The 26,304-nt window shown below is 40.3% G+C and overlaps 1 protein-coding gene across 1 annotated transcript in view; it reads left to right on the top strand.

The window, feature by feature from the left end:
- DLG2 (discs large MAGUK scaffold protein 2) overlaps positions 1-26,304 on the top strand; it is a 660,722-nt gene that overhangs the window by 89,242 nt on the left and 545,176 nt on the right. Inside the window, exon 2 of the mRNA XM_059823460.1 lies at positions 7,998-8,159. Within this exon, the coding sequence (XP_059679443.1) occupies positions 7,998-8,159 (162 nt within the window). The remainder of the gene's footprint in view (positions 1-7,997; positions 8,160-26,304) is intronic.

The following is a 26,304-nucleotide window of genomic DNA, read 5'->3' on the forward strand; positions in this document are numbered from 1 at the left end:
AGTCACTAGCAGTGTGCCCTAGGAAGAGATGTCCTATCTTTTGTATAAATTCAACTAAGTAGGGCACCCAGGTGTGAAGACTGGGGAGAGGGTGTCAGCTGCAAAACACAAATGGCCTGCTGTGTCATGTGCTGAGCAAAGCTGGACTAAATTAAAATCTGTGTTTTTGCAACAGAAAACATATGAGGGGCAAGCCATTTGTTCTGTGATTTTTGTTTGTATCTCTGTGTCATTTGTTTCAGGCAATAATAATATATTATTTATTTCTTACATTACATGATTACTTCGTAATCTTCTGATATAAACCCAGGGTGTTTGTTTTGCTGTGCTGCGTTCCCACCGCAGGCTTATTGGCAGGGAAACTGAGACACGGCGACTGGCGGCATTTGCCAGCTCTGTCTCTCCAAATGCTTAGTAGTAACCTCAGCACAGCCGCCCCATGCCAGAAGCTGTTCTTCCTATCAGGCAAGGGGTGGAAAAGGAGAATTTGTGAGGCTCAGTGCTTCCATGCTGGGGGATTGCAGCAGCACAATTGGAGGGATCAGGGAATGGGAGTGGGGACATGGTGCTTCTGGGGATGTGCAGGGAGCTGCAGGGGGAAAGGAGGAACGAAGGAGGGAGCTAATAAGGCATGAAGACTTCTATAGTGGCTGTGGGAAAATGGATGTATCCGAAAAAAAATCTTTTGAGGGGAAGAGCTGAAAACTATAAAAAGGAGTGTGCAAGTGAAGTTATTGCAGGACAAAGGGATGGAGAGGTGGCTACAGCCTGGTGCTGATAAAATGTATGATTTCACCCACGTCTTTCCTTTGCTCCACTTAGATAAACAATCAGTATTAGCTGAACTTTTTTTTTTTTTTGAAGTTACTGATTTTTATAGTCTGCAGCCACATTCAGCATTGAATACTAGCAAAGCCGCCCTCTTAGAGTGTCTTTTTTTGCACTGGTACTTCGAGTTAAAAATCTATTTTAAATTATTGGATAGCAAGTAGCAACCTCCAGAGGGCTAAACTGATGCTGTTAACAGGTCCAAAACGCGATGCAGCATATGGAGCTGAATACCTCATGGTACAGATTTGCATGCAGGCGGTTTTAATTAGGATTTAGAATTCCTTGAGGAATGCAGCATTCTGGGCTAGTCTCAATCTTGTCAATACATAGTGTTTTTGTTCATGCTAAAGCCTGCAAAAACCAATAGGTTCCTACTTGCTTGTAACTTCTGGTGCTTACATGAACGGTTAGACTTTTCTCCAGCTGACAGCTTTGTGTATGATCATAACCTGTTTATATGTACTTACTATAAAAGCTTGCTGTCTCTTTTTAATAATGTTGTACCAGGTCAGTTCGAAGTAAAAAATCGTTTGAAGTTTTATGACATCGCATAGCTGCTTATTTTTTCCTGCAACACTTCATAGTTCAAAGTGAGGATATGCTTCAACTCGATGGTTATTTTGCCATCTTGTGAGCGAAAGGTGCAACTACATCCAGCTAAAACAGGGAAAAGGTACTTCGGCTAATGTCCATTTCACTTCTTCTTCATTATGAAAACTAAAATTATTTAGGGTTTAAAAAAACAGATGAGGCGAATACTGTACAACATATTTGTTCCACTGTATTGCACTTGCATTTTTTTAAAAAACTGAACATATATTCCCTTCTATGGGCAAAACGCTGCTGATTTCAGTAAACTGAGAGAAGAAATCATGTATCTGCTTTTTTTTTTTTCCCCTTCTGAAAAAAAAGGAACTTCTTGTTATACTGAATGGAAAAGCTATGCAAATTCTCAGTATTCAGGGCTGATGGTGTCCCTTCTGTGAAATAATTTGGTTGTTACAGGAAACCTCTTGTCTTCTAAAAATCACAATGTGTTTCTCAGAGATAGTACAATATAAATTACTCAAAGCACTGCTAGCTATTACATTGACGCAGAGAAAAACCTAATTCCTGACCTTATAAAGTCTTCTGTCTCCTGGGACATTTGTGAGGGAAAAAACCCAAAAAACCCTAAAAATGAATTACAATGGCAGCAGCTAGCCTACAACCTTACTTTTAAATAATAATTATTAATATTACTATTAAAGTCAGTGTAGTTACACTAGGTCTTGGGTTTAGAAGAGCAGACTGGAAAAATCTCCCAACTTCTACCACTGCATAATTAACTGATTCTCTTTGTGACCTTGAGCAAATTGTTGTATTCCTGTGCCTAATTTTACCCACCTTTAGACAATGCACATGCTTTTTTTCAACAGGATGTTATCAGACTTGACTACCACTTGTAAAGCTCTTTGGGTTTCTTGGATGAAAGGTATTGCTGTGATATAGCGACAAGCTTGTTAGAAATCTACTTGATAAGCAAAAGAGCAAGTCATTCACAATAAGTATAATTATTCAATGATTTAAGCTTCTTAATCTACTTCCACAGTCTTGGCAAGCAGATTGTGTTTTCTTCCATTTTATATAATGAGAAGAGTATTTTTTTCTCTTTTTACTCTATAGATTGATTGCAAATATTCAGAATTCAAGCTGTGTTGCTCATTTGCAATCAGTTGGATGAGTAACATTATTTCTACTCATGATTGGATGAATGCCCAAGGACTTGTGTGTGCAAATTGTAAAGTTTGTTTTCTCAAGATACTGATCTGTATGACTTTGAAATTTGCTGCCTTTGGAGAGCGGCGCCAGTAAAATTCAACACACTAAAGACCACTGAAAAAGTTGAGCACAAAAGTGAGACAAGGTGCCACTAACATTTTTTTAATAGGACTTTGCAGATTAAATTTTTATCTAAATGGACCAAGACTATTATGGGTTTAGTTTTTGCCTGTAGCTAAAACTATGAACAAATCCAGTGTATTGAATTCTACACCTAATATCATGCAGAAGGGGGATGACGCTTGAGTTGTACAAAGGTAGCTCCCATGTGAAGGTTGCAGCAGATGACTAGCAGTGGGGCTAATCTGCATGGGAGTTGCAAAGCAGCTCGAATTCTGGGTTGAGGGAAAAGGCAAGTGAGTGAGGATAAGGAGCAGGCAGCATTAGGACCGGAGTGCATACCTTGTCTATCCCCAGATTGCAATGGAACAACTGGATCTGTAAGAGGTCATTGCCTCATGTGGGAAATTTTCTGCAGAAATTCCTTCTCCCGTGGTCTCTAAGTTATGTGGGTTACATGAAGACCTGCAGCTTCTAAGGTGCAGAAGTCTGGCCCCTCCTGAGGAGGTACATAAAACAGAAATAGCATTCAAAACTTGAAATGCTGATGCATAAGAGCTAAAACAACTAGTTTTGCTATTGTTTCCTTTGACAAAACATATTATGCCAGCCAGAGTATTTTTAACAGAATCTCTTTGAAGAGAGATTGGGAGCAGGATCCACTCGTGAATGGATTACCATCTCAGAGTATGCAGTGGTACCTTTTTTCCACCATTAACATCTGTCAGCTGTATCTACTATAAAGCTTCAGCTGAGTGAAAAGCAACATCACTTTTTTCCCCTCTGTGTCTCTTGCATATGTCAAGGTGTCTTCTTGTAGGTCGAGATCCTCTTTAGACCAGGATTCACTGGCTGCTCTTTTTCCACAGGTTGTTGTAGAGCCTCGTGGCTCCTGTAACACACTTTGCTCCCTCCTATTGCAAGCAGAAATAATGTGTGATGTATTGGAGTGTGGACTAGCCAAAGAGCCACGTAGAGAAGAACAGGGACGTGCTTTTGAATGGCAGCTCCAGTAGGACCACATGCAGCAGCTTAGGACACAGGTCAAGTTGAGTTGCGCCCACAGTATTCTCCTGGAGAAGCTGGCAGCTCATGGCTTAGGTGCACTGTTTGCTGGGTAAAAAACTGGCTGGATGGCCGAGCCTGGAGAATCATGGTGAATGGAGTCAAATCCAGTTGGTGGCCGATCACAAGCAGAGTCCCCCAGGGCTCAGTTTTGGGGCTGGTCTTGTTTAATATATTTATCGATGATCTGGATGAGGCGATCGAGTGCTCCCTCAGCAAGTTTGCAGACGACACCAAGTTGGGCGGGAGTGTTGAGCTGCTGGAGGGTAGGAAGGCTCTGCAGAGGGATCTGGACAGGCTGGATCGATGGGCTGAGGCCAACCGGATGAAGTTCAATAAGGCCAAGTGCCGGGTTCTACACTTTGGCCACAACAACCCCAGGCAACGCTACAGGCTTGGGGACGAGTGGCTGGAAAGCTGCCCTGCAGAAAAGGACCTGGGGGTGCTGGTCGACAGCCGGCTGAAGATGAGCCAGCAGTGTGCCCAGGTGGCCAAGAAGGCCAACAGCATCCTGGCCTGTATCAGAAACAGTGTGGCCAGTCAGGAGTGTAGGGAAGTGATTTTGCCCCTGTACTCGGCTCTGGTGAGGCCGCACCTCGAATCCTGTGTTCAGTTTTGGGCCCTTCCCTACAAGAAGGACACTGAGGTGCTGGAGTGTGTCCAGAGAAGGGCGACGAAGCTGGTGAAGGGTCTGAAGCACAAGTCTTATGAGGAGCGGCTGAGGGAGCTGGGGTTGTTCAGTCTGGAGAAGAGGAGGCTGAGGGGAGACCTCATCGCTCTCTACAACTACCTGAAAGGGGGTTGCAGAGAGGTGGGTGTTGGTCTCTTCTCCCAAGTGACTAGCGACCGGACAAGAGGAAATGGCCTCAAGTTGTGCCGAGGGAGGTTCAGGCTGGATATTAGGAAAAATGCCTTTACTGAGAGAGTGGTGAAGCACTGGAACAGGCTGCCCAGGGAGGTGGTGGAGTCACCATCCCTGGAGGTGTTCAAGGAACGTGTGGACGAGGCATTGTGGGACATGGTTTAATGGGCATGGTTCTGTTGGGTTGATGGTTGGATTTGATGATCTTACAGGTCTTCTCCAACCTTAGTGATTCTGTGATCCGAAATTAAATGTTCTGTTATCGTTTTCTGCAAAGCAAACTGCAAAAAAATACTGAGGACTTTTGTAAAAACCAGTTCTCTTTGGCCCAAAATCAAATGACAACTTCCCACCTATCTTAATTCACTGAAAATCTGACAAAGATTGGTTGTAAGAACATCCATATTTCCATGTCAGTGCAGTAGTCTGGCTATTGTAACGTGTATTGGAACTTCCCACTTTTTTTTAACTTTTTTTTTTCTTGAGAGCTGGTTTTGTTGAAATTTAAGGCTTTTGACCATTACCTTCTGCTGGATTCATATATTCAGTCCTGTTTAGCTGACAACTCTTTGGCAAACACAGCCTGATAAATGATCCTTTAGACAGTTCGATGCAAGGAGTAGTGCTGCTGTAATAATCTCACATTGTAAAGAGAATGATCTCTTATAAAAACGCACGTTCATATTAAAAATTCACAGCAGCGCACTCCACTCCCCCATTATAGGTAATTACAGAGGATTTTAAATATCTGATGCTAGTTGGCAGCGTACAATACCCTGTCAGCAGCAGGCACTGATTTGTAATTTAATTATCATAAGACATCCACCTGTTCTTTTGTCGAATGAAGAGTAGCATTTCCGTGCAATCATGCTTTTCCCTCCAGAAATTTGAAATAACCATTAGAGATAACTCAGGTTTCTAGGGAATAGGGTAATCTCAAGGGCATTTACAGGACTCCATTAGGACAGAGCGATTGAGAGGAATGAGGCATTTCTGCAGGACAGTCTCAATTCTGGTTTGGTATTTTCAGCCTTACAACTGGCTTTTTGCTGTGTCAAGCTGTTTTGGTTTGCTGAAACATTTCAGTGAAGAGATGCTGTGGGAGGAAAGATGTATGAAAATCGATGAGTTTGGTGCTCAGAACATGAGGCAAACACATAACAGGATTGACCCAGAAATGGTCTAGGCTCATACTTTGTGAAGAACGAGAAGGCTGGGCTTGGGGTGGGAGGCTGATAAAGGCAAATGGAAAAGTGGAAATCTGTTGTGTAAACTTTCCAGTTTATGGCACATGAACATGGATATTACTGAATTTCTTAGGGGAATGTGCAGTTATCGGATAAAACGATCAATTTTAATTATAAAGCGTAGGTTTTAATGGGAAAGTCTGCCAGTGGAGATCCATGAAACTGTTCCACTTTTCAGGAGCACAGAGCTCGGATGAACCAACTTCCTCTGGGCCTTGGCTCTCATTTACGCAACAGCTACATTGCAGTGCGGTGATGGGCAAAGGGCTGATTGATGGTCAGAGAGATGTTCTCTCTTTAATGCCACCTTACACTGCTGCTTGTGCTGTAAAGCTGCATGAATGATCTGGCCAAAGCTCCTTATGGCTTCTGCCACTGCTGTCTTGTCTCTTTGGAAAGCTGTCACTGGACATTTTCATTTTTGTCATTTCCCAGGGAGATGGGATGACTCCGGTATTCTGCAGTTATTTCTCCTAATCATGTTTTAGCAAATGACTCACTTTCAAGAGGGTGTCTCTGAGTAGTTGTCTTTTTTGAAAGAGTACTCACCGGATTCAAAAAATAATTGATTGCTTGGGGCTTAAATGATCTCTGTGCCAAGCCTTTAACGTGACATTGGTTGGAGTACCATCTATTAGACTGATGGCTTCTTGCCCAAATAATACTTGTCTGGTGCCAGTCATTTTATAGATTCATTAATTATGTTATCTGAAAAGTGAATATGTGAAGGGTTGCAGGCATATCCCAGAAAAGAAGAAGAGAATAAACCATGTCACATGTGTATTCTGAAAATAACTGGCAACTGCTGAACCGTTTCCAAACATGAGAGTGGAGGCAGGAATGAACCGGGATGATTTCCTTTGGAGGGATGGGTAAATGCAGCAACACCCCAGAGCTGAGCGGTCAAAGTGAAAGGCAGGAGCAGCCGGGAGCTCTGCTTCGCAACGCCCTTCTGAGCGTACCTGAACTGAAGACTTTATGTTTCTTACATGGCCTTCCAAATAAGTCTTAGTCTTTGATTTTGTCTTTTCTTTAGTCTTTGATTTTGATCATTCCAGTATTGTAGCACATACCTGCCAGCTGAAAATGGCATTCACCACAGCACTATCTGCCCCTCCCTTATTGCCAAAGACCTATGAACTCCCCTTCTGGTTTACGCTCTGCTCTCCCCCTCCTGCTCCCTGCTGTCACCTCTCAACATCCCCCACCACTGCCTTACCCCACGGGACCTCCTATGGCCCACGGGACCCGTTCGGCAGGCTTCTCCCTCGGAACAGCGGGGGGGGGGGGGGAAAGGCCAGGCTTTGGCAGTGGGGGGCTGCAGGCGCCTCTGCGAAGAGAGGTCGGAGCTGCCCCCTACCAAACACAACCGGTTCCAGCCGGTTCCAGCCGGCCCCAGCCGGCTCCAGCTGGCTCCAACGGCCCCACCACAAGAGACGGCTGGGCCCCTCAGCCAAGTGGATGGCACCTTTTTAAAAAGGATTCTAGCTAAAGGACAGATCTGGTCGCTTAATTTCATTTTTAGGGTTATATTCCTTGTTACAAGGCTCGTTTTGGATCTTGGACAAGCTGCTTACCTCCTGTTTCTGATGTAGCCTCTCCGTGGAGCAGGGAGTTACAACACCTCACACCCTAATTAGTGTTCAGGGTAAGGAGAAACCTTACCAGAGAGTAATTTTCTGCCTGACTGTGGCTCTGTGGAAGTGCATGTGTGCTCTCCAGCATCGGAGTACATGGTGCTAAGTGGAAAATGACTCAAATATTTTGTGGAGAAAGGCTATAGAGGTGCAGCTATTGCCATGGGGATGTGAAATGTGAAAGGACGCTACAGCTCAGCTAACTGACATGTCTTTATCAACCCCTGCCGGTATATCGTCTCAGATGTATATCTGATGGCGAAAGATTTGTGTATCAATGTGATATACCACATTTTCTCTCTTTGATGCAATGTTAAAAAAAGAATGAGGGATTTTCTCCAGAACACATTAGGAAATTCAAGGGTTATATTGTCTAATGTCCGCTACTTTATCTGTTATCCCATATTTACATTAATACATGTGCATTGCCTCCTCAAAGCTTATTTGTTCTTCCTCGCTATCTTTTTTTTCTAGAAATACCGTTATCAAGATGAAGACGCTCCACATGATCATACTTTGCCTCGATTAACCCACGAAGTGAGAGGCCCAGAGCTTGTTCATGTGTCAGAGAAGAACTTGTCTCAGATAGAGAACGTCCATGGATATGTCTTACAGTCACACATTTCTCCTTTGAAGGTAGGATCGATATTCATTGTGGCTTTGGTCCTCAAACTGGAAAAAACATGTAGTGTGAAGCGCTTGGGAAACTTCTTTTGTCGTACAAACAGACAAGCTGCTTTTTGAAAGGTATCATTGCAGATTGATTGTCCTGTGTTGAGTTCTTAAGGCTCGCCGTAGTGTAACAGGTGATGGTTTAGCTGGCAAAGATTTGTGTTGACATGTAAGCTTTTTGCTTTGAGTGAGATTTTTGCTTAAGCAAAAATCATTCCTGGCAAATGAGCTTTTTTTTTCTGTACACTGAGAAAGGAATAATGCAGATTCTCGGCCTCAATATCACTGTGATTTTGGAATGGCAGACTTCCCTTCCTGATTGTCCTTGTTCAGAAATTGAAAAAAATACTGTAAACGTAACCATCTGATGGAGTCCTGCGGTTTACATCTTTCAAAAAGCTTCAGCAAAGTCATAAGTTCTGCCTGAAAAGTGAGCTCATTTGCCAGTATTCAGATCCTTACTACTCAAGCACTTGCTGTTTTCTGTGAGTTTTGTTGCAATTCAGGGTGATGTAGAGAAATCTCTCTGTTATCTAAGGCAACTATTTATGAAATATAGAAGGTTATTCTGTATGTATGTCTGGTGTCCTCTGATATATCTGAATGGTCAAAAAGTGTTTATCTTCATGGTGAACCTCTATATTAATCAAAAAGAAATCCACTTCTGAAAATTACATTTGCTCTTTAATAAGACTATAATGTTCCTACAAGATGTTCCTACAAGATGTTCCTAAAACTTCTCTAATGAAAGGAGCATGGATAGAGTGATGAGCATGATGGTTTTCCTATTTTTATTTTCTACTAGGCCTGGGAAGGGGAAAAAAAGAAGAATATTTTTTACTAGAGGTAGTGATGTTCTGGGTAATGGTTTTATTCAGGCAATTAACTAAGCAGCAAACAAGGCAGATGGGCTTTGCTCCTTCTGGTGCTCAAAGCCTGTGAAAATGGGCATCGCTTGCCTAGCAGAGTGATTACAGTGCGGTTACAAGTGAAAGGAAACGTTTATTATTAAAGATTGATGTGAATGCTGCTGGTGTTCATTGAGCCTTCAAGGAATAGCCACAGGAATTAATCTTTGTCCTCTGCTCTTCTTGTTCCAGTGTGTAGTTTGTATGTCATTTGTCTTTTCATGTTTTAGCAGCTTTCCAGGTTGCTTACCTAACTTCTACTGCAGAAGCCAACAGTGTCAAGCAGTGATATATCTTCTTATGCTGAACTAGATCAACTTAGTTATTTGAAAGGGATTACCTCCATGTGGCCTCTGTGTAACCTCAGGGGACAGTCACAGATAAAGCAATTTCTCGCCTGAAAGGGAAACTTCCCTGCTCCTCTAAGGCTCCTTGAATATTAAGATTATAGTGGTGCTTCTTATTCATGAAAGTCAAAAATAGATATTTTGCTTCACAGGTGGAGACTTTCAAGTAAGGCTGCATGATCCAAGCTGATAATGTAGAAATGATGATAAAAAGCTTATTGTGAAGTGAGGTGAAGGGTATCCCAGATACCTACAGTTGCCTTAAAACAGCTCCCAGTCTTATTTGTTCTTGTGACAGGAGAAAGTTGTTTCTGAAGTCATAGGAGGAGAGGAGCTATATAGTATTTCCTCTTCGAAATCAGTGTCTTCTGCAAGTTCTATCCTCAGCCTGAGTGAGGATTTCTGGTTTTGACCTTGTTCCTTTCCGTTCTTTCCTTCAGATGCACAGTGTCTCATGCCTGCCACTTAGCTTAAATTTAGTAATTTGTCTCTTCAGATGGATTTGAAGTTCCTGCTTTCTTTCTCCTGTAGTCTATGTCCTGTCTTTTAACAGTCAGTAGAGAATTAACTCAGGAAACTGGAGTAAAACTTCTGCTAGAACTCATGGCACTGTAGTACCCTTCCTACCCAAAATACCTGCTTTGGATTCGCTTTTGTTTCTGGGAATTGGCTGAAATCCCTGTTCAGAAGCTTTTTGTCATGGTGATTTCTACATAGTTGAGAAATAGCATTCCAGGCTCTCCAATATCCAATCAGAGTTGGTCGTTGTCTTGAATTAATAGACTTTCCATCCTATAGTCTGGTATCATTAAGTACTCCACGCTCTTCTCAGTAGTATTGTGTAAACATGACTGCACTGAATAATGGCTAAATCTGAGGCATACTGCCTCTCAACCCATAGCGTGCCTTCCTAGGGCAATGTAAAATGCTGGTTTTTAAAGATTTGCTGGGTAAGTGTTCCTGCGATTTAAATATTTCGTTGCCTTGTGTGAGTGGTGGAACTGCTGGAATCCTGCTCTGAGGGTATGTAACAAATGCTGGGGTCCAACTACGGCCTGTCAACTCTAGTCTTAGGACTGAGAAGACACTGGCAATTGCAGTGGGATGAAGCTGTCAGGAAACTCCGAGGGCTGTTTGCTCTGCAAAAGGTAGACTCTTTCTGCCCCAGTTTTCTGAACACAGGTCAGAGCATTTGGTGCAAAGGAAAAAGTGTGTAAATGAAAGTCACAAGATTGCTTGTACGAAAAGAGGGATCACATCACCTCCTGTGTCACTAGGACCATCTGTCTGACCAGCCACCCAGCCGGCAAGCACGTTGCATGAGCAGAGGGTGGCTGTCTGGCTGAGGGGGGTTAAGTCGCTGCCTGACTGCATTTTGCTGCCTGAATTTCACTGTGGGGTCTACAGCACCAGGGTGCACCTCTCAAAGAATTTTTGAGGCAGTGTTTTGTGTTTAGTGGCTGCAAAATGCCCTGATGACAGGATGATTTGCCCAATATTTTTATCTTTGAAATAGTATCATAAAAGAAAAATGTTTGAGCATAAAAATAATCTAGTTAAGATACTTTGGAACCAAAGTGTTGTCCCAAGGCCAAGCCACACATCCATCTTAATCACATCACTTCTCCTAACTGACTTGAGTTTGGCAGAGGAAAGAATTGCTTGTTTCCATACTTTTGTGTTCATTTGGAAAGAAATCTGAAAAGACCATGCAATCAGAAAACTACCCTTGAGGGTGGCTGGTTCCAGCCCCCACAACTGACCAGCACCCACAGCCATCTCTGGAAGCCACAGGTGTTATACCTTGTCAGTACAGGTAGACTGCTTGCTACCATCACCCTGCTTGTGCTCCCAAGTTTCCAGTGAACATCTCAGTGTGCATCCATAAGCCAGCTTGACAGCTTGAGCACAGACTTACATCATTACAGTTACAAATTTTGTGGATGGTTGAAGTTCAGGCAGAGAAACCATGGGCCTGCCTATGCCCCTGTGCACATCTCTAAGTAAAACATTCCAGGGATTCTTGAAAGACTTTATAACCCTCAGGATGGAAGGATTCAGCCCACTTTTTTAACACGTGTGATTCAAAATGCCTGACATGGTCCCTGTTGCATAGAACAGATGCATCTTAAATTTGTTATCAAGTTGCTGTGTACAAATTGTTAAAGAACTTGGCTGTAATTTCATATTCCAGATTACGTGGTTTTTTGTAGTCCAGAAATATCCTAGTGGAGCTCATCATTATTGGTTATTTCAGAAAGTTTTTTTAGATACCAAAATATAAAAAGAATGTTCTTTAATGACCTTACACTAGTTTTGTGTGCTGAACAATCAGAAATCTGGTCCTCAGACATTCTGAAAATTGCTTTGAGACACTCAGATATTGATTATGATAAATACCATTTAGGAATGTGAATAAGTTTTCTGATATTGATGTTAGACATGTCTTGTTATCTTTCAAGTGCCTAAAATTTAGTGTTCACTAGCCAGATTACTTCCTTTCAGAAGATAATAACGAGCAAGAACAGTCATGCTGAAAACTAGACCCTCTTTTCACCGTGATTTTTACTTTTGTAACTTCAGATTTCTTGCATGAACTTTGCTTTTCTACTTTTCTATTACTTTTCTTCCTGTAGCATTTCCCCTACACTCAACACAAGTTCTGGAAGATGCTGAATTTTAGAAAGCTGCAAACTTCTGTTAAAGGTTGATCTGCTTATTAGTGTGGAGAAGATAAAATTTACAACAGCTTCGGCAACTTTGAATGTCAAATGCTGATGTTTTAGAGGAAGTTTTCCGTTACGTGGCTGTATTAACATTTGGGAAAATGCTAACATTTGAGAAATTTTGTGGAAGAGAGAGTTGCAATATTAAAATGATAAATGTTCTTAGCAACTTAGGGAGGTGATGACATTGTGTTTTATTAATCTGTTAATGGAGAATGTATGTAATGTAATGAAAAGATAGTTTAAAATAATTTTCTTGAACTTTCCCTCGCTTGACACTAGATGGTGCAGTAAGCTCAGAATACTTTGATCTGCAGCTGTAAAGCTTCAGTGACATGCTATGGAGGTTTTTCTTACACAGTTTAGAAAGTGGTAATTCAGTAAAACTGCCTTGTTAGAAATTAGGTGCCTTCTGATTCCCTGGTGTGTTAGGAAACCTGAATACAACACAACCATACCTGAAATTCAGACATGCAAGTTCTGTCTCTAAATTAAATGCACCTCTCTTTCCCTTCCTCCTAGGAATCGAGCTCATCAGTGTTCATTAAATGAACGATAACTCTGGCTTCTAAATGAACTTTATTAGTATTATTGCAATGTTAGATTTCTTTTTGTTTTAAGCATATTCCACTTTCTTCAGATAAGCTTAGAAGTAAGAATCCATGTAAGGATCTTGCATCTCCTTGGTTGCCTGAACATTTTAAATGTCAGGCTATTCCAACTACTATCTCCATTTCCTAACGTAATGCAAGGTTTCAGTGTAAGCATCAACAGCAGTTGTGCAAAAACAAGTAGGCAGGTAAATTACTGTTATTAACTTCATCTAAGGTATTTTTAAACAAGGAAGTTCAGAAACCTTTTCATTTGCCTTCTCTTTGATGGCCTCACTTTCTAGAATGGAAGGAACTGCTCTGGATGTTCCTCCTTTTCTTTCTGTCCCAGGGTGCTGTCCTGCAGCTCAGCAGGGTTGCTGGCAGTTTACAGAAAGTCAGGATTGATAGAATAACTTTCCAGTGGAGAGAGGGAAAAACCATCTCCACATGGAGCAAATGGGCAATTCATTTGCTTAGCAGTCTCCAAAGTTAAGGTTATACATAAAATGACATTTGTGCAAATTGCTTTTCAGAAGGAGCTTTGCTTCTCCCATCACCACAGCACATCAATTCCATTTGTTCTTTTTCCTTGATGACAGCAAAAGCTCCTATCTTACCCACTACTTGAGATTCTCTGTATCTAGTTAGGAAAAGATGGTTCGTTTCTGCTCCAAGCCAGATCTCTCTCTTTTCCAACTCTTATCTTCTGGTGAGTGTGTAGAGGGGTCCTTTGCATTCCTACCATTCTTCTTTTTATCCACCTGGTTGCAGGAAGGTCATTCCTGGGAAGGCTCCTGGAATCTGGCACACTCTCTCTTCTGTCTTTAATGAAACAGTGTTTTCATCATCGCCGAAGACTTCCTTGTCCAAGCATGAGTCAGACCTAACTACAGTGGTTGCTGTGCTTCTCTGACAAATTAACAAAGATGGAGAAAGAGGCTCTGAGGATGAGCCTGGATGATTAATTAATCTGTGGAAAAATGTCTTAGCCTGAGCTTCCTGGAAACTGTCATAAAGAGTAATTTTTTGTGACTAAAAATGTAGATTAGATAAGAGCTATTTATTTCATGAATTAACATTGACTTCAATAAAATTTGAGTTCTAAAGACAATTTGGAGAAATAAGGTCAAAACTTTCTGTACCGATTTTTTTTTTCAGATGCAGCAGTTCCATTTCTCAATTCAAAAAGTTTTGGGGCTATTTTTTTTACTATTGAATTCTGTATAAAATACAAAGTCATGCACTGGTCACAGGTACTTTGAAAATAGCAAACTCCAAGACTCTCTGCTGCACAGAGCTGCAAAACAGCATTAGAAAATATGCTCAACAGGCCTGTGTAGCTGTTTTAAGGGAGCAATTGCAGGGAAGTCCTCTGCTCATGTAATTGCAAATCCCTCTTGCTAGCAGGGAACCAGATTTACACAGGAAAAGCTGGTTGCTGCAGCTTTCAGCATTACCGTGCCTGATACTCCTGTGCAGATATAGTTCCTAGTGCTTTTGCAGGGATCATCTAGCTGGGATAAGAAACCCCATTTATGTTTCCAGAGCTGCTGAACATCCTTAATTCCTATTACTGGGGAAGAACCCTATGTTAGAGGTGAAGTTCAGATAGGGAAGAGAACAAGATAAGGCTGAATTTGTTTTCATTTCTGTTGTGCAGGTGTGACAAGCAGTTGATGCTGTGCCATAGCACAGGCTGTTCTTCCAGAGCAAAGATGTCGCATTTCAGAGGCTCTTAAGAGCCGTGGAGGACTGTGAGATGCTGATGCTTTGTTATACGTGAGGAACAGAAGTCTGAAGTTTTCTCTTGCAGTTAGAAAATTAATTGGGGTTATATAAAGGACATATTAATGTATGCATGGACATATTAGCAAGCCATCTAAAATCTAATCTTGCATCCTTTTCCTTGCTTACACCGACTACATTTCATAAGTACAGCTAATCTGCAGGAAGCATTTTTTAGCCCCAGGGTGGCTCAGCCCAGTGGCAATTATAATAATACTTTTGATCTCTGCCCTGGTAGCTTCCTAGCTTTTGTGTTTTGGGGTTGGGGGGTTTTTCGTCTTTTTTTTTGTCTTTTTTTTTCCCATCTCCTTTTTAATATGCAATTATTGGCAAAGCCCCATACTGCAGTCTGTATCCGTTAGTGAATTCCACTGAATATTCAGTAGGCTGCTTCATTAAGATACAACACTTGTTACATGTTTAAACATGTACTGCTTTTTCCTTATCTCGTACTGTAACAGCAGATAAGCATATATCATAGATCTGTATCTATAATCTATGTTTTTAAATATGAAAATGCAATCGGATTAAAAAGAAACAAAGGAAACGCACAAACGTGCCTATGCTCATTCTTGCTCTTACAGAAGTGACAAAAATATCTCTGAATTTGTATTTTATTTCATTATGTTTCAAGGCAAAATAAGCAGCTTATAAATTAGTATTCTGAAGAATATTTTGTATCTCAGTTTGATGTGGGCAGAAATGTCTTTCATTTTTGCAATCCTTGTCTTACTCTGAAGAAAGTCCTAAAATGGTGCAAAATTTGAACGTTACAGTGAAGAATAGTTTTTGGTTTTTGTCATCATAGCTAAGTCTGTTGTTTTGTGTGCTTGATTTTTTTGCCTTGGATTTCTGATTGATGGCTTTCCACACGATTTATGTTGTTGCAGACAGTATCTTGTTATCTTTCTAACTTCTGACAGAATTAAAAAGAAACCAAACAAAATTGCTTCTGTCAGTGGGTGATTTAATTGGAGAAATCTCAGCAACTTAAGGTAAACCTCAGGCATTGCAATCCTTTATTTTTTGGCAAAATAAGTGATGGCCTCTGATGGACACAAGCAAAGCAAATTCCGACAGTATCTAGAAGCCCATTATATGTTGTTAGATTTGCCTGAAGAATAAAGAAAGGAATTTTCAAAGGAATTTGAAAATATTTTCAGGCTATGGTCACTGTTTACTTTATATGGGCCTCCTAGGTATGGAAGGTCTTTTCAAATGTTAATCTGAATTGCAGTTTCAGGAGATTTCCTCTGTTCTTGATCTACTGGGTGCTTTATCCATTAGTATTAATGAACTGGTTTATCTTTTATTCTTTTCACATAGTAGATTTCTCCTTAAGGATAGTATTGTTCCTCAGTCTTATTTTTTGAAAAATGTCTGCTATATTGCAAATATTTCTGGCCGTGTCTCTCACTTATAATCAAGAAAATGAGAGATTCCAGGAATCCTTTTGTCTCCTTGCCTTTCTGTAATGTTTTGCATAGGTCTAGTTACTCCTTGCTTCCCTGTAATTCATTGAGCTTGTTTTTTTGTACTGGCCTTGATGTACTGGCCATATGAAATACTCACAGAATATAAAATACAGAGAGAGAGATGTACTATTATGAAGGTGGGTTTTTTTCCAGGTGAAATAAATTAAATATATTCAGTAAACCCATGGAATCACTACTAGTGATACATAAGATTTGTATGTTCTCTCAGTTCCGTTCTTCAAGTTTTGGAGTACAAGAATATCAGTATATTTGTAAAGTATCTGTAATGACGTTTGCCACCTTTCCAAAGTGTTTTGTGACCTACTGATGAAAAGTGCAATAAAGCATCTTGGCATTATCAGTCAGACTGCAACAGGGGGGATTTTTCTCAGAGATGTCAGACAGGTTTAACACCAGTTGTTTCCCTAAGCTAAGTAGCTGAAATGCCCTTCTGTCAGACTTTAGCAACTACTGACACTTGGGAACGTACTCTACATTTTAAAGGAAGCATTAAACTGCCATAATACCTTTTCACAGAGGAATATCCTGATAATTCACTCACTCAGTAGAAGATATATGCGTTTATACATCCAATGTGAGACACATCAAAAACCTTCTGGCTTTTGTCAGTATTAGGCATAAAATGAAGCACAAAGCAGAAGCTGCAGCTCCGGAAGCTCTGGATGGGTGCAGCCTCCAGCGTGAAGAGGACAGAATCTGTTAAGTCAGACTTTATGGAGGAATATCTTGGCAGCCTGACTAAGAAGTGCTTAAGCTAATACACATTCTGTTTTCAAGTGCTTACTTTTTAAACTCCTGTTTCTCATGGTTCTTACTTCATCTTGTCGTAATGTAGTTTTGTGGACGGTGGAGCTGTGAAAAAAACAAAGTTTTGGCATTTAAAAGAAAAAAAGATGTTTCTGAACTGACCATTATTTTCCAACTCTTTTCAAGAATCTAGTCTAAATAAGAGTTTCAGAGTTTATTATTGTGTAACAACTTGGTATCAATAGCTAATTGAGACTTCTCAGATTTTTACATGGAAAACGCTTTTTGCCATTTGGTTCCCTTCAACATATCTATTTCAGCAGGTCGTGTTACTTGTTTTCTAATAATCTTTTAAAGGCAATATTGTTACTGAAGCTGATTGTGGTGGGTTAACCTTGGCTGGATGCCAGGTGCCCACCAAAGCTGCTCTATCACTCCCCTTCCTCAGTTGGACAGGGGAGAGAAAACACAACAAAAGGCTCATGGGTCGAAATAAGGACAGGGGGATCCCTAACTGATTACCGTCACGGGCAAAACAGACTCAACTTGGGGAAATTAGTTTAATTTATTACCAATCAAAATCAGAGTAGGGTATTGAGAAATAAAACCAAATCTTAAAAACACCTTACCCCCACCCCTCCCTTCTTCCCAGGCTCCACTTCACTCCCAATTTTCTCTACCTCTTCCCCCCGAGCGGCACAGGGGGACGGGGAATGGGGGTTGCGGTCAGTTCATCACACACTGTCTCTGCTGCTTCTTCCTCCTCACACTCTTCCCCTGCTCCAGCGTGGGGTCCCTACCACAGGAGACAGTCCTCCACGAACTTCTTCAACGTGGGTCCTTCCCACGGGCTGCAGCTCTTCACAAACTGCTCCAGCATGGGTCCCTTCCATGGGGTGCAGTTCTTCAGGAACAGACTGCTCCAGCGTGGGTCCTCCATGGGTTCACAGGTTCTGCCAGGAGCCTGCTCCAGTGCGGACTCTCCACGGGGTCACAGCCTCCTTCAGGCATCCACCTGCTCCAGTGTGGGGTCCTCCATGGGCTGCAGGTGGATATCTGCTCCACCGTGGACCTCCATGGGTGCAGGGGCACAGCCTGCCTCACCATGGTCTTCACCAGGGGCTGCAGGGGAATCTCTGCTCCGGCGCCTGGAGCACCTCCTCCCCTCCTTCTTCACTGACCTTGGGGTCTGCAGAGTTGTTCCTCTCACATATTCTCACTCCTCTCTTCTCTGGCTGCCGTTGTGCAGTTGCTTTTCCCCTTCTTAAATATGTTATCCCAGAGATGCTACCACTGTCATTGATGGGCTCAGCCTTGGCAAGCAGTGGGTCCGTCTTGGAGCTGGCTGGCATTGACTTTGTTGGATATAGGGGAAGCTTCTACCAGTTTCTCACAAAAGCCACCCCTGTAGCGCCGCCCCCCCCCCCCCCCCCCCAAAACCTTGTCACACAAACCCAATACACTGATGCAATTGGGGGAAATGTAAAAAAAAAGTCAGCAGGCTTGAGGACTCAGGTGACTATTTTAAGATCTGCACTGTTTATTAACTTGATTTCCCACAGTACTTTTTGCTGTCTTCTCCCTTCCCGTGCTGTCATTTTTCTTTTCCATAGTTAATCAGTGTACCTTTTTCTTGTTACTTTTTCTGAATTGCCTGCAGGATCCATTCCTGTATTCCTCCTTTAGGTATTTTTTCCTTACTTTTCTGTTATATCCATTCCTACACCTACACATGGATCTTTTTAATACTGCGAGCCACCCACGAAGTACAAGTTGGTACCAGGTAGCTGTTAACAGGTAACGATTGATGCCCTTCTTGTTCAAGACAGTTGCACTCTTATTGATCATTTTGCTTTTTGTCTGCTTTGAGAGAGTAGAAGACATGGTTCTCCCTGTCTCCCCTTTGTTGTACACACTATTCATGAATAGTTTGTGTTGATTTCTCTTACTGCTGGAAGGTGGTTTTTTTTCCCCCCCAAGCAAAAGAAATACACTTGAACGTTGCCAAGTCCAGTGGATCACAGTTGCCCGCTGCTTTTATTCTACTAAGACTTAGAGAAACTCTGAGTCACAGTAGATGCAATTGATTTTTTCCACCAAAAGACTCAAGCACACCGAATTGCATGTTTTCTTCCAAATGTGAACAGAACATATTTTTTACATATGTAAGAGCTAGAAGTTAGCTTTTTAGGTTAAAGTGTGTTATGCAGAAAATGACCGCATTCTCAAAGAAAATGTACATTGTTGATTTTTTCAAAGCCTCCCTTCCACTACAGTTATAATAAAAAACTGCCTGGATTGCTGCATTGGATTTAATCAGCCCTTAGTCATTGAAGTTTGTGCTTCCAAACAAAAAACTCATTAAACCTGATAATCGACTTAATAAAGTTATTATAATTGATAACATGACATTGGAAAGGCTGAAAGGAGTAATGGTGTTTTCAGCAAATAAATGAATTTCTACTTTGAAGTTAATGTCACAAATAGTGTCTTTGATCAAGTAGATGAGCAAATGCCAAGCAGGGAAATAGAATTTTCAGTGATAGTACATAGCATGTGAGTATAAAGGCTTATATTAATTACTGGGAATTGGCCAAAATAGCTCAAAGTTAACAACTTAACACTCTAGGAGTGTTAATGTCATCAACCAACTTCTGAAGACCACACTTGCATCCGATTTCACATTCAAATTACTGCTGTTTCCTCTTTAGCAGTTGTTAGGCAGTTGCTTTCCTTTACTATTTTACAACAAATCTGTAAACTGAGTAGATCTGAACTGAATTAGAGGTTTCAGTTGAAACTGGGTTATTTTCCTAATTATTAGGTTCATAATTTTACTTCTGTTTTGAAAAGGCATTTTTTTTTTCAGTATCTTGGAGATTTGATATTTACTTAAGGCAAATAGGAATGAGTACAATAAAGTGCGGACAAGGGTGTTTCTGCATTGCTTATACTTTTCTAATAGCTGTAACGTCAGAGAATGTCTGAAAAACTGGCTCAAGCAATCTCAGTTAAAATACCCAAGACAGGTTTCCATTTTTGAAAGTACTATTTACCTACACTCTCCTAAAGATACCGGGATTAGTGAATTTTAACCCTGTCTCTATTTTGGAGTGTAAACTAGGCCACAAGGACTACTAAACACTTGTACCTCAAAGACTAATAAAGAAATAGAGACGCATATATAGAGAAAGGCAACAATCAACCAGGCAGAGCATCACATCAGTATTTGTTTCTATACAGCAGACAAAAACTGTTGAGCAAAGCGGTAGTGCATCGGTATGTCAGCTTATTATTGCTATTAAAAAAGTGAAGTGTTGGGATTCCTTTGGAAAACTTAATTTGCTTCCCATATTCTCCTTCAGCACTTCACGTACTGGGAATTTCCACATTTATGCCTGTGGAGGACTGTGCATGTCTGTGCTTAGGGGACCTATCTTCCTCATTTGGAGAGCTGCACAATTAAACTCTTTTTACAGTGTAGCTGCAGAGAAGCAGGATAGATACATTTCCCAGTAGAGATTTATCTTTCAGACCCGAATGACTGAGAAACTCTACATACTCAACTGGACTACAGAGCCATCGGAAACGTTCATCTATGGCTTTTCATAACTTCTTGTGTACCGACTTTATCACCACACCTTTTCTTCTCATACTTTCTTGCTGAAGTGGAATGACTCAGCAGCTGAGTTCCTATGCCAGCTCATTATCTCAAACCAGGGGGGATCTGAGCCAGTTTGGAGCTACATGAAATGCAGCAGGGTAGAGAAACAGCCTGAGGAAAATGCAATCCGGGCTTTGTCCCATTGCTTTTTTCCTGTCTCACTCTCGCTGTCTCTGAAATTTTTTTCATATCTTCCTTTTGGTACAAGGTTTTGTAGGAAAATGTATTTTACAAATAGTTGTCTGTGAGGAACCATGAGAACGCAGGTTGGCAGTCAGTGGCTGAAGTGCATGTAGGTATAGGCAGCCGGGGGGAAAGACGCACAAACTTGTTAAAACGATAAGGGGGATATTCGAAAATATTTTAGAGCCTACATTTTGCTACCTGACAGCCTGATTTGACTTTGTAATTCTTTAACTGCTCACACCCAGACGATTGATTTGTCTGCAATGTTATTTAAACATATTTCTTTTGACAGTATGGTAATATTAGGGGTGAATAAACTAGAGTACCTGCCATAAACCTGGTATCACAGCATGCATAGAGATCATCTCACCTTTTCTGTTTTTTAACTCAGTTATAGCTATCTTAATACAGATAATTCTGGCAATTGGAACCCAGGTTTTACTCAAGTTATTCAATTAAGCTGAAATTGCTTGTAATGTAGTGCCATAATTGTAGCAGAAGCACCACTGGAAGATGGTAAGTAGGTGAGATACTAATTAAATTCTTCTGAACTTCAGTAATTTAATATTCAAAGGAAGCTGAGCCCATATAGTAGATGCTCATTGCATTGCCACTAGGGATTACAGAGGAAGAAACCTTAACAAAAATAGCAGCCTCCAAATGATTTTTGCTGGACTTGTCTGACTGAAATTTGGGGTTTGTTAGTATTGCTCCACCATTCTAGATACGAACACGGTCGGTCACATTCATCTGTGGGTGAACCCTCTGCAGACTTCAGTAAGATCATGTGTGGGTGGATAAGTACAAAATTTTCCCAAACACAGCTAAACCCGGGGATGACGGTTGTGTTTATATATAATCTTGAAAAGCCAGATTCTTTTATATTCAGGCTTTGGGGAAAAGTAGGTTTCAGCCTAATTTAAGCAGGAATACAGGTCCCTTTGATTTTTAAAGAACTGTAAACCACAAACTCTTTTAAATTCTTTTTGAGAATCTCATTTGATAATAAAATGAGAGGTGTGGGAGAAGATGAAATTCATCTGTTCTTGGAGTCACCCTCCTGAAGCACAGCTCAGATCATCTTATCTTTGCTACATCAAGATTATTGACCAGGTTGTTAGTGCAGTCCTTCCAGGCCCCTGAATACATCAAAGCAAATATTCCACTGCCCTTCTCATTATAGCTATCAGTAACGATCTAAGCAAGACTGGTCCTGAGATTCCTCCCTGGATGCATATTTTTTCCAAGCCTCTTAATTCAATCTGAATGATGATGATGATGATGATGATGATGATGATGATAATTTAGGTTATAGTATTACCCAGGGGCTATGGTTGTAGAGCAGGGTTCTATTGTCCTAGGCACTATACAGACAAGGAAAAGCCTAAATTTTGTGATACTATGGAGTTGCCCTGGCTAAAACCAATACAAGTGAGCAGAAATTCATAGGAATCCCTGTGTATATTCAAATTCTATCTACTAATCTAGCTACTATAATCAAATTATATCTGCTTTTTAACTATTGTATAATTCCTTTGTAATTTCTTCAGCTAGCGATGTTCATATCTCAAAGCTGAATTACAGAGCAGTGCCATCTTATTACATTTATGGGCTTTTTTCCCATTAGCCCTGCACTGATGCTTTGCATCTCACTGAGTGAGAAACACATGTACAAATATACACATTTTGAAAAAAATCCTTTTGGTGTTAATTGAAAATGGTTCTGAGAATAGTCTCTTTTTAACTAAAGAGACCTAAACAGTAAGAATCTGCCATGATTGCCTAATATAGAAATTAACCCCCTAACTAACATACCACCACTTTCTTAATGTGTTAATTAATTAATGTCCTTGATTTAATTATTCACGTGTTGAACTGAGTTGATGAGTGTTACTATACTTTCAATTAGATGGGGTTTTCAACATAATTTTCATTATAATTGTTAGTATAAATGAGTTTTCTTGATTATGCTAGGGTGAAGGCTTTGTTAAGAAGCTTCAGATATAGAATAACAGTGTTTGGCACATCCTTGTGGGGACACTTTTTTTGCAAGGACACCCATCTCCACCTCTCCTCACAAACCCTTTCTGCTGATGTTTGTTGGCTTACTAGGTATACTGAAGACCTATGATAAGTAGATGGTCTAATCTAAATTCTCCATGATATTATTTATTAGAGCATTATAGCTATTACTTAGTAACGGGCTTAGTGTTTTGACACCGCCTTCTGGGAGCGCTGGTGGAGGATACTATGGTGTATTTTAATTCTGTTCTCTAGCAATGCCTTGGGGGCTGCAGTGGCATTTGAACCTGTGATAAGATCTTATTAAGAAGAAATAAGTTAAGAGTTTGCCATATAAAATGAAAAATCATTAGGACAACACTTCTTGTCCAAATGCAGAATTTGCAAAAAGTCCTTATACTCTGGAAATGCTTTCTCTTCTCCCAGAATTGCCTGTTTGCTTGAGCAGGCAGTGTCTTTCCCGGCTTCCCTTTCCCTGTAAGATGTGTGATCTACTGAATGACTGCTTTGACATCTGTTTGACTGCGGGGAAGGAGGGAAGATTCACTTGCTAAGGGACATGGTGGTAGAGCTACCCAGGCAGCTGCGTCTTGTGGCTGAATCTGGGGCAAGAATAAGCTTTTGAGGAAAAATTAAAAGGATGGAGAAGAAAGGAAATAATATTCTTCATGTTTTTAATCCCACCCCCATCCCCAACTTAACCTTTCTATGCCCTGTGCTACCCTGCAGCTCACACTTTGCACTCTTTTTGCAAACATTACACCACAAATAAAGATGGGGAAAGTGCTGGGGGCATTGGACAACAGTGTTTTGCAGTGCTAACATTGCTAAAGGATTAATTAGTGTGGGTGCAGTGCCAGACCATGTTGACCCTGTGTATTGATGCTGTATTTCAACCAGTCTTGTCTATTTTTCTGAAGCATTACGGTCATAGAGCAGGAAGCTATAGAGCAGGAAGCTACCACCCACTTGTCCCCATTGTCTTTTCTTAGCCCTGGACTATCAGTGTCAGCAGCTCTTTTGCAGCTTTGGGAGGGTTGCAGGGGTCTAAACCACTCTCCTCAGAGCTCCCAGGACTGTGGATGTGCATCAGGGACAAAACCCGGTCTTAGAAACAAAGAACTGTGTCTGCTTGGAAGAGATATCAGTCTGCTTTCTAGAGATATCAGTAAATTTGCAGTTGGGGTTGGACTCTCCTTCTCTGGAGATATTCAAAACTGGTCTGGACACATTCCTGTGCAACCTGCTCTAGGTGACCCTGCTCTGGTGGGGGAGTTGGACTAGGTGATCTCCAGAGGTACCTTCCAACCCCTGTCATTCTGTGATTCTGTGATTCTGTGTAATTTAACTCTAGATTTTTAAGAATTGGTGGCATTGTACATTTGCAAAAGAAAAAAAGTAGACAAAAATCTTTCTCTCTTACAGGTAGTATTAATTACATAGAATAAGATGGCTGGTGGGTAGTTAATAAAAATGTGCAGTATCACAGCTGTTCCATTCAGAGAACTGGATGACAGCAAATGTTTATCTGTCTTTTAAGAAACACTAGGGATGATCTTGGGAATTACACATCAGAAAATCTGTGCCAGATACTTTTAATGAGATAAATGTAATGGGATTGGAACAAACAGGAATAGCTTCTGTAAAGGAAAACCAGGTTTCTTTTAACTTAATAGAATCTCTGACAGTGTCAGTAAATTAGTAATAAGTGGAAAAGAGGCTGAAGTCATTTATTTGTGCTTACTAAATAACTTTTACAAAGTCCCATCACTCTAAGCCGCTAAGGAAAGAAAATATTTGTGAAAGTAAAATACTAGGGAAGATTAAAATCTAAGTAATCAAAACAATTGAGACAAATGAATAGACTATTTGCAGTATGCAAAAGGGAAGCTAAGGTTATTCTAAGACAACCTGGACCAAGGAAAGTCCATACACATTTTGAAATCTGTCTGAAAATGGTCTATAGAAATACAAATATTGTAATTATTTATGAGGGAAATAGCTAGACAGGCACAGGGAAATTTGCAGATGGCACACAATTATTCTGAATAGTGAAAACAAGACAAAGCTGTAAGGCATTTGAGATGAATTAAACAGATCTGGAAGAATAGGCAGATGATAAAGTGTAATTTTGAAAAATATGCCTATCTAAAATGGAAAGGGAAATATAAATTACTCATACATACTTAATTACCTGAATGTTTTAGAGATGGCTTATAGCTTTATGGACAAATCTTTAAGCACAGTAGTGACTGAATTCACTAAGCAAAATGTTTACAAGTGAATGGCAAAAATCAAGAACTGAAATATTGAAAACATTCTCATGCCATAAGACATTCTATAACATAAGGCTTTTAGAAATGGAAAAAGTAGAAAAGGAAGTACACAGATTGCAACAGAAAAAGAAAAAAGGTATTTTTTGATGTTTTCTGGACAAAATACTGTATTAGGCCATGATGCTGATTTTCCCCCCCTTTTTTTTTCTTCTCCTTTGGTCATTTTGAATCAAATCTGAAAGAGGTCAGTGGTTTAAAAGAAATTTGACTTCCAGGTAACCAAATAGAGGAAAGATATATCATGGACTCATCTGGTATTAGATACTAGTGAATCAGTCCAGGTAAGTATGAGAGGTGGCAGAGTGAGAGCAAGAGAAAATGTGAAATTTCCACCACAGCAGAAGTTTCTATTGGAGCTAACACCTTATTAGACATCAGAATTTAACAACACAACTCAAAGCCATAGGAAGGGAGGCCTTGTTTATTCTGCTGCTCATGGGTCTATTTGTTTGAAATCTGGAAACATTTCATGAAAGAACATGAAAGAACAGGACCTTTCAGGTAGGAGATAAAAAGGTCAGAACATATGAATGATATGCAACTGTGCAGATGGATAGGAAATTATATTTTAGTAAGGTTTTCAGTTAAGCAGTAGAGTACTATGCATGTTGCTGTCCCATAGCTCTGATAAAACAGGTCTCTGTTTAATAGGATGTAATAATGTGTCATATATAACCTTTTCAAGGTTGTGCAGATTGGAGACTCCAGAAATCTGCTAGCTCGGTCGTAATTTCTGGAATCTGCAGAAGGAAAAAAAAAAGCTGCAGTGTTTGAAATTCCTTCTTAAGAGGTGAATTAGGCACACTAAACTGTGAGATGGGCTTAAAAGTAGCACGTTGTTTAAAAATAATAAAGATTTTCTTTTAATTTATTTTTATTAATTTTATTAATTTTATTTTTCATTCCTGGACTCAAAAGTCTTACGGTAACTGAAACTATGAGAATATGTTACTCTGTAAAAAGACAGATTTACATCCCTCCAGTTTACTAGACTCTCAAAAAAATGATTATTGGCATCAGTGACAGTATGATTTTAAATGCTTCATAGCAGGGAAACATGATGTATTGTTTTCTGTTCTTTATAATTCACTCATACATAAGAACCTCCACTGCTATTTTACAGTATGTTTTTATACTAGAGATATATGCTAATTGTACGCATAATCAAAATAAAGTGTTATGCATGTGTATCACTTGAAACTTTACTTGTGAATATTATGATGTATTTTTATCACGCTCTTAACAAAACTTTAACATTTTTCTAACAAATAGATAATTGAGAAGGAATTGCATGTGGAA

Source organism: Gavia stellata, chromosome 1, assembly GCF_030936135.1.
Source record: "Gavia stellata isolate bGavSte3 chromosome 1, bGavSte3.hap2, whole genome shotgun sequence".
NCBI classification, from domain to species: Eukaryota; Metazoa; Chordata; class Aves; order Gaviiformes; family Gaviidae; genus Gavia; species Gavia stellata.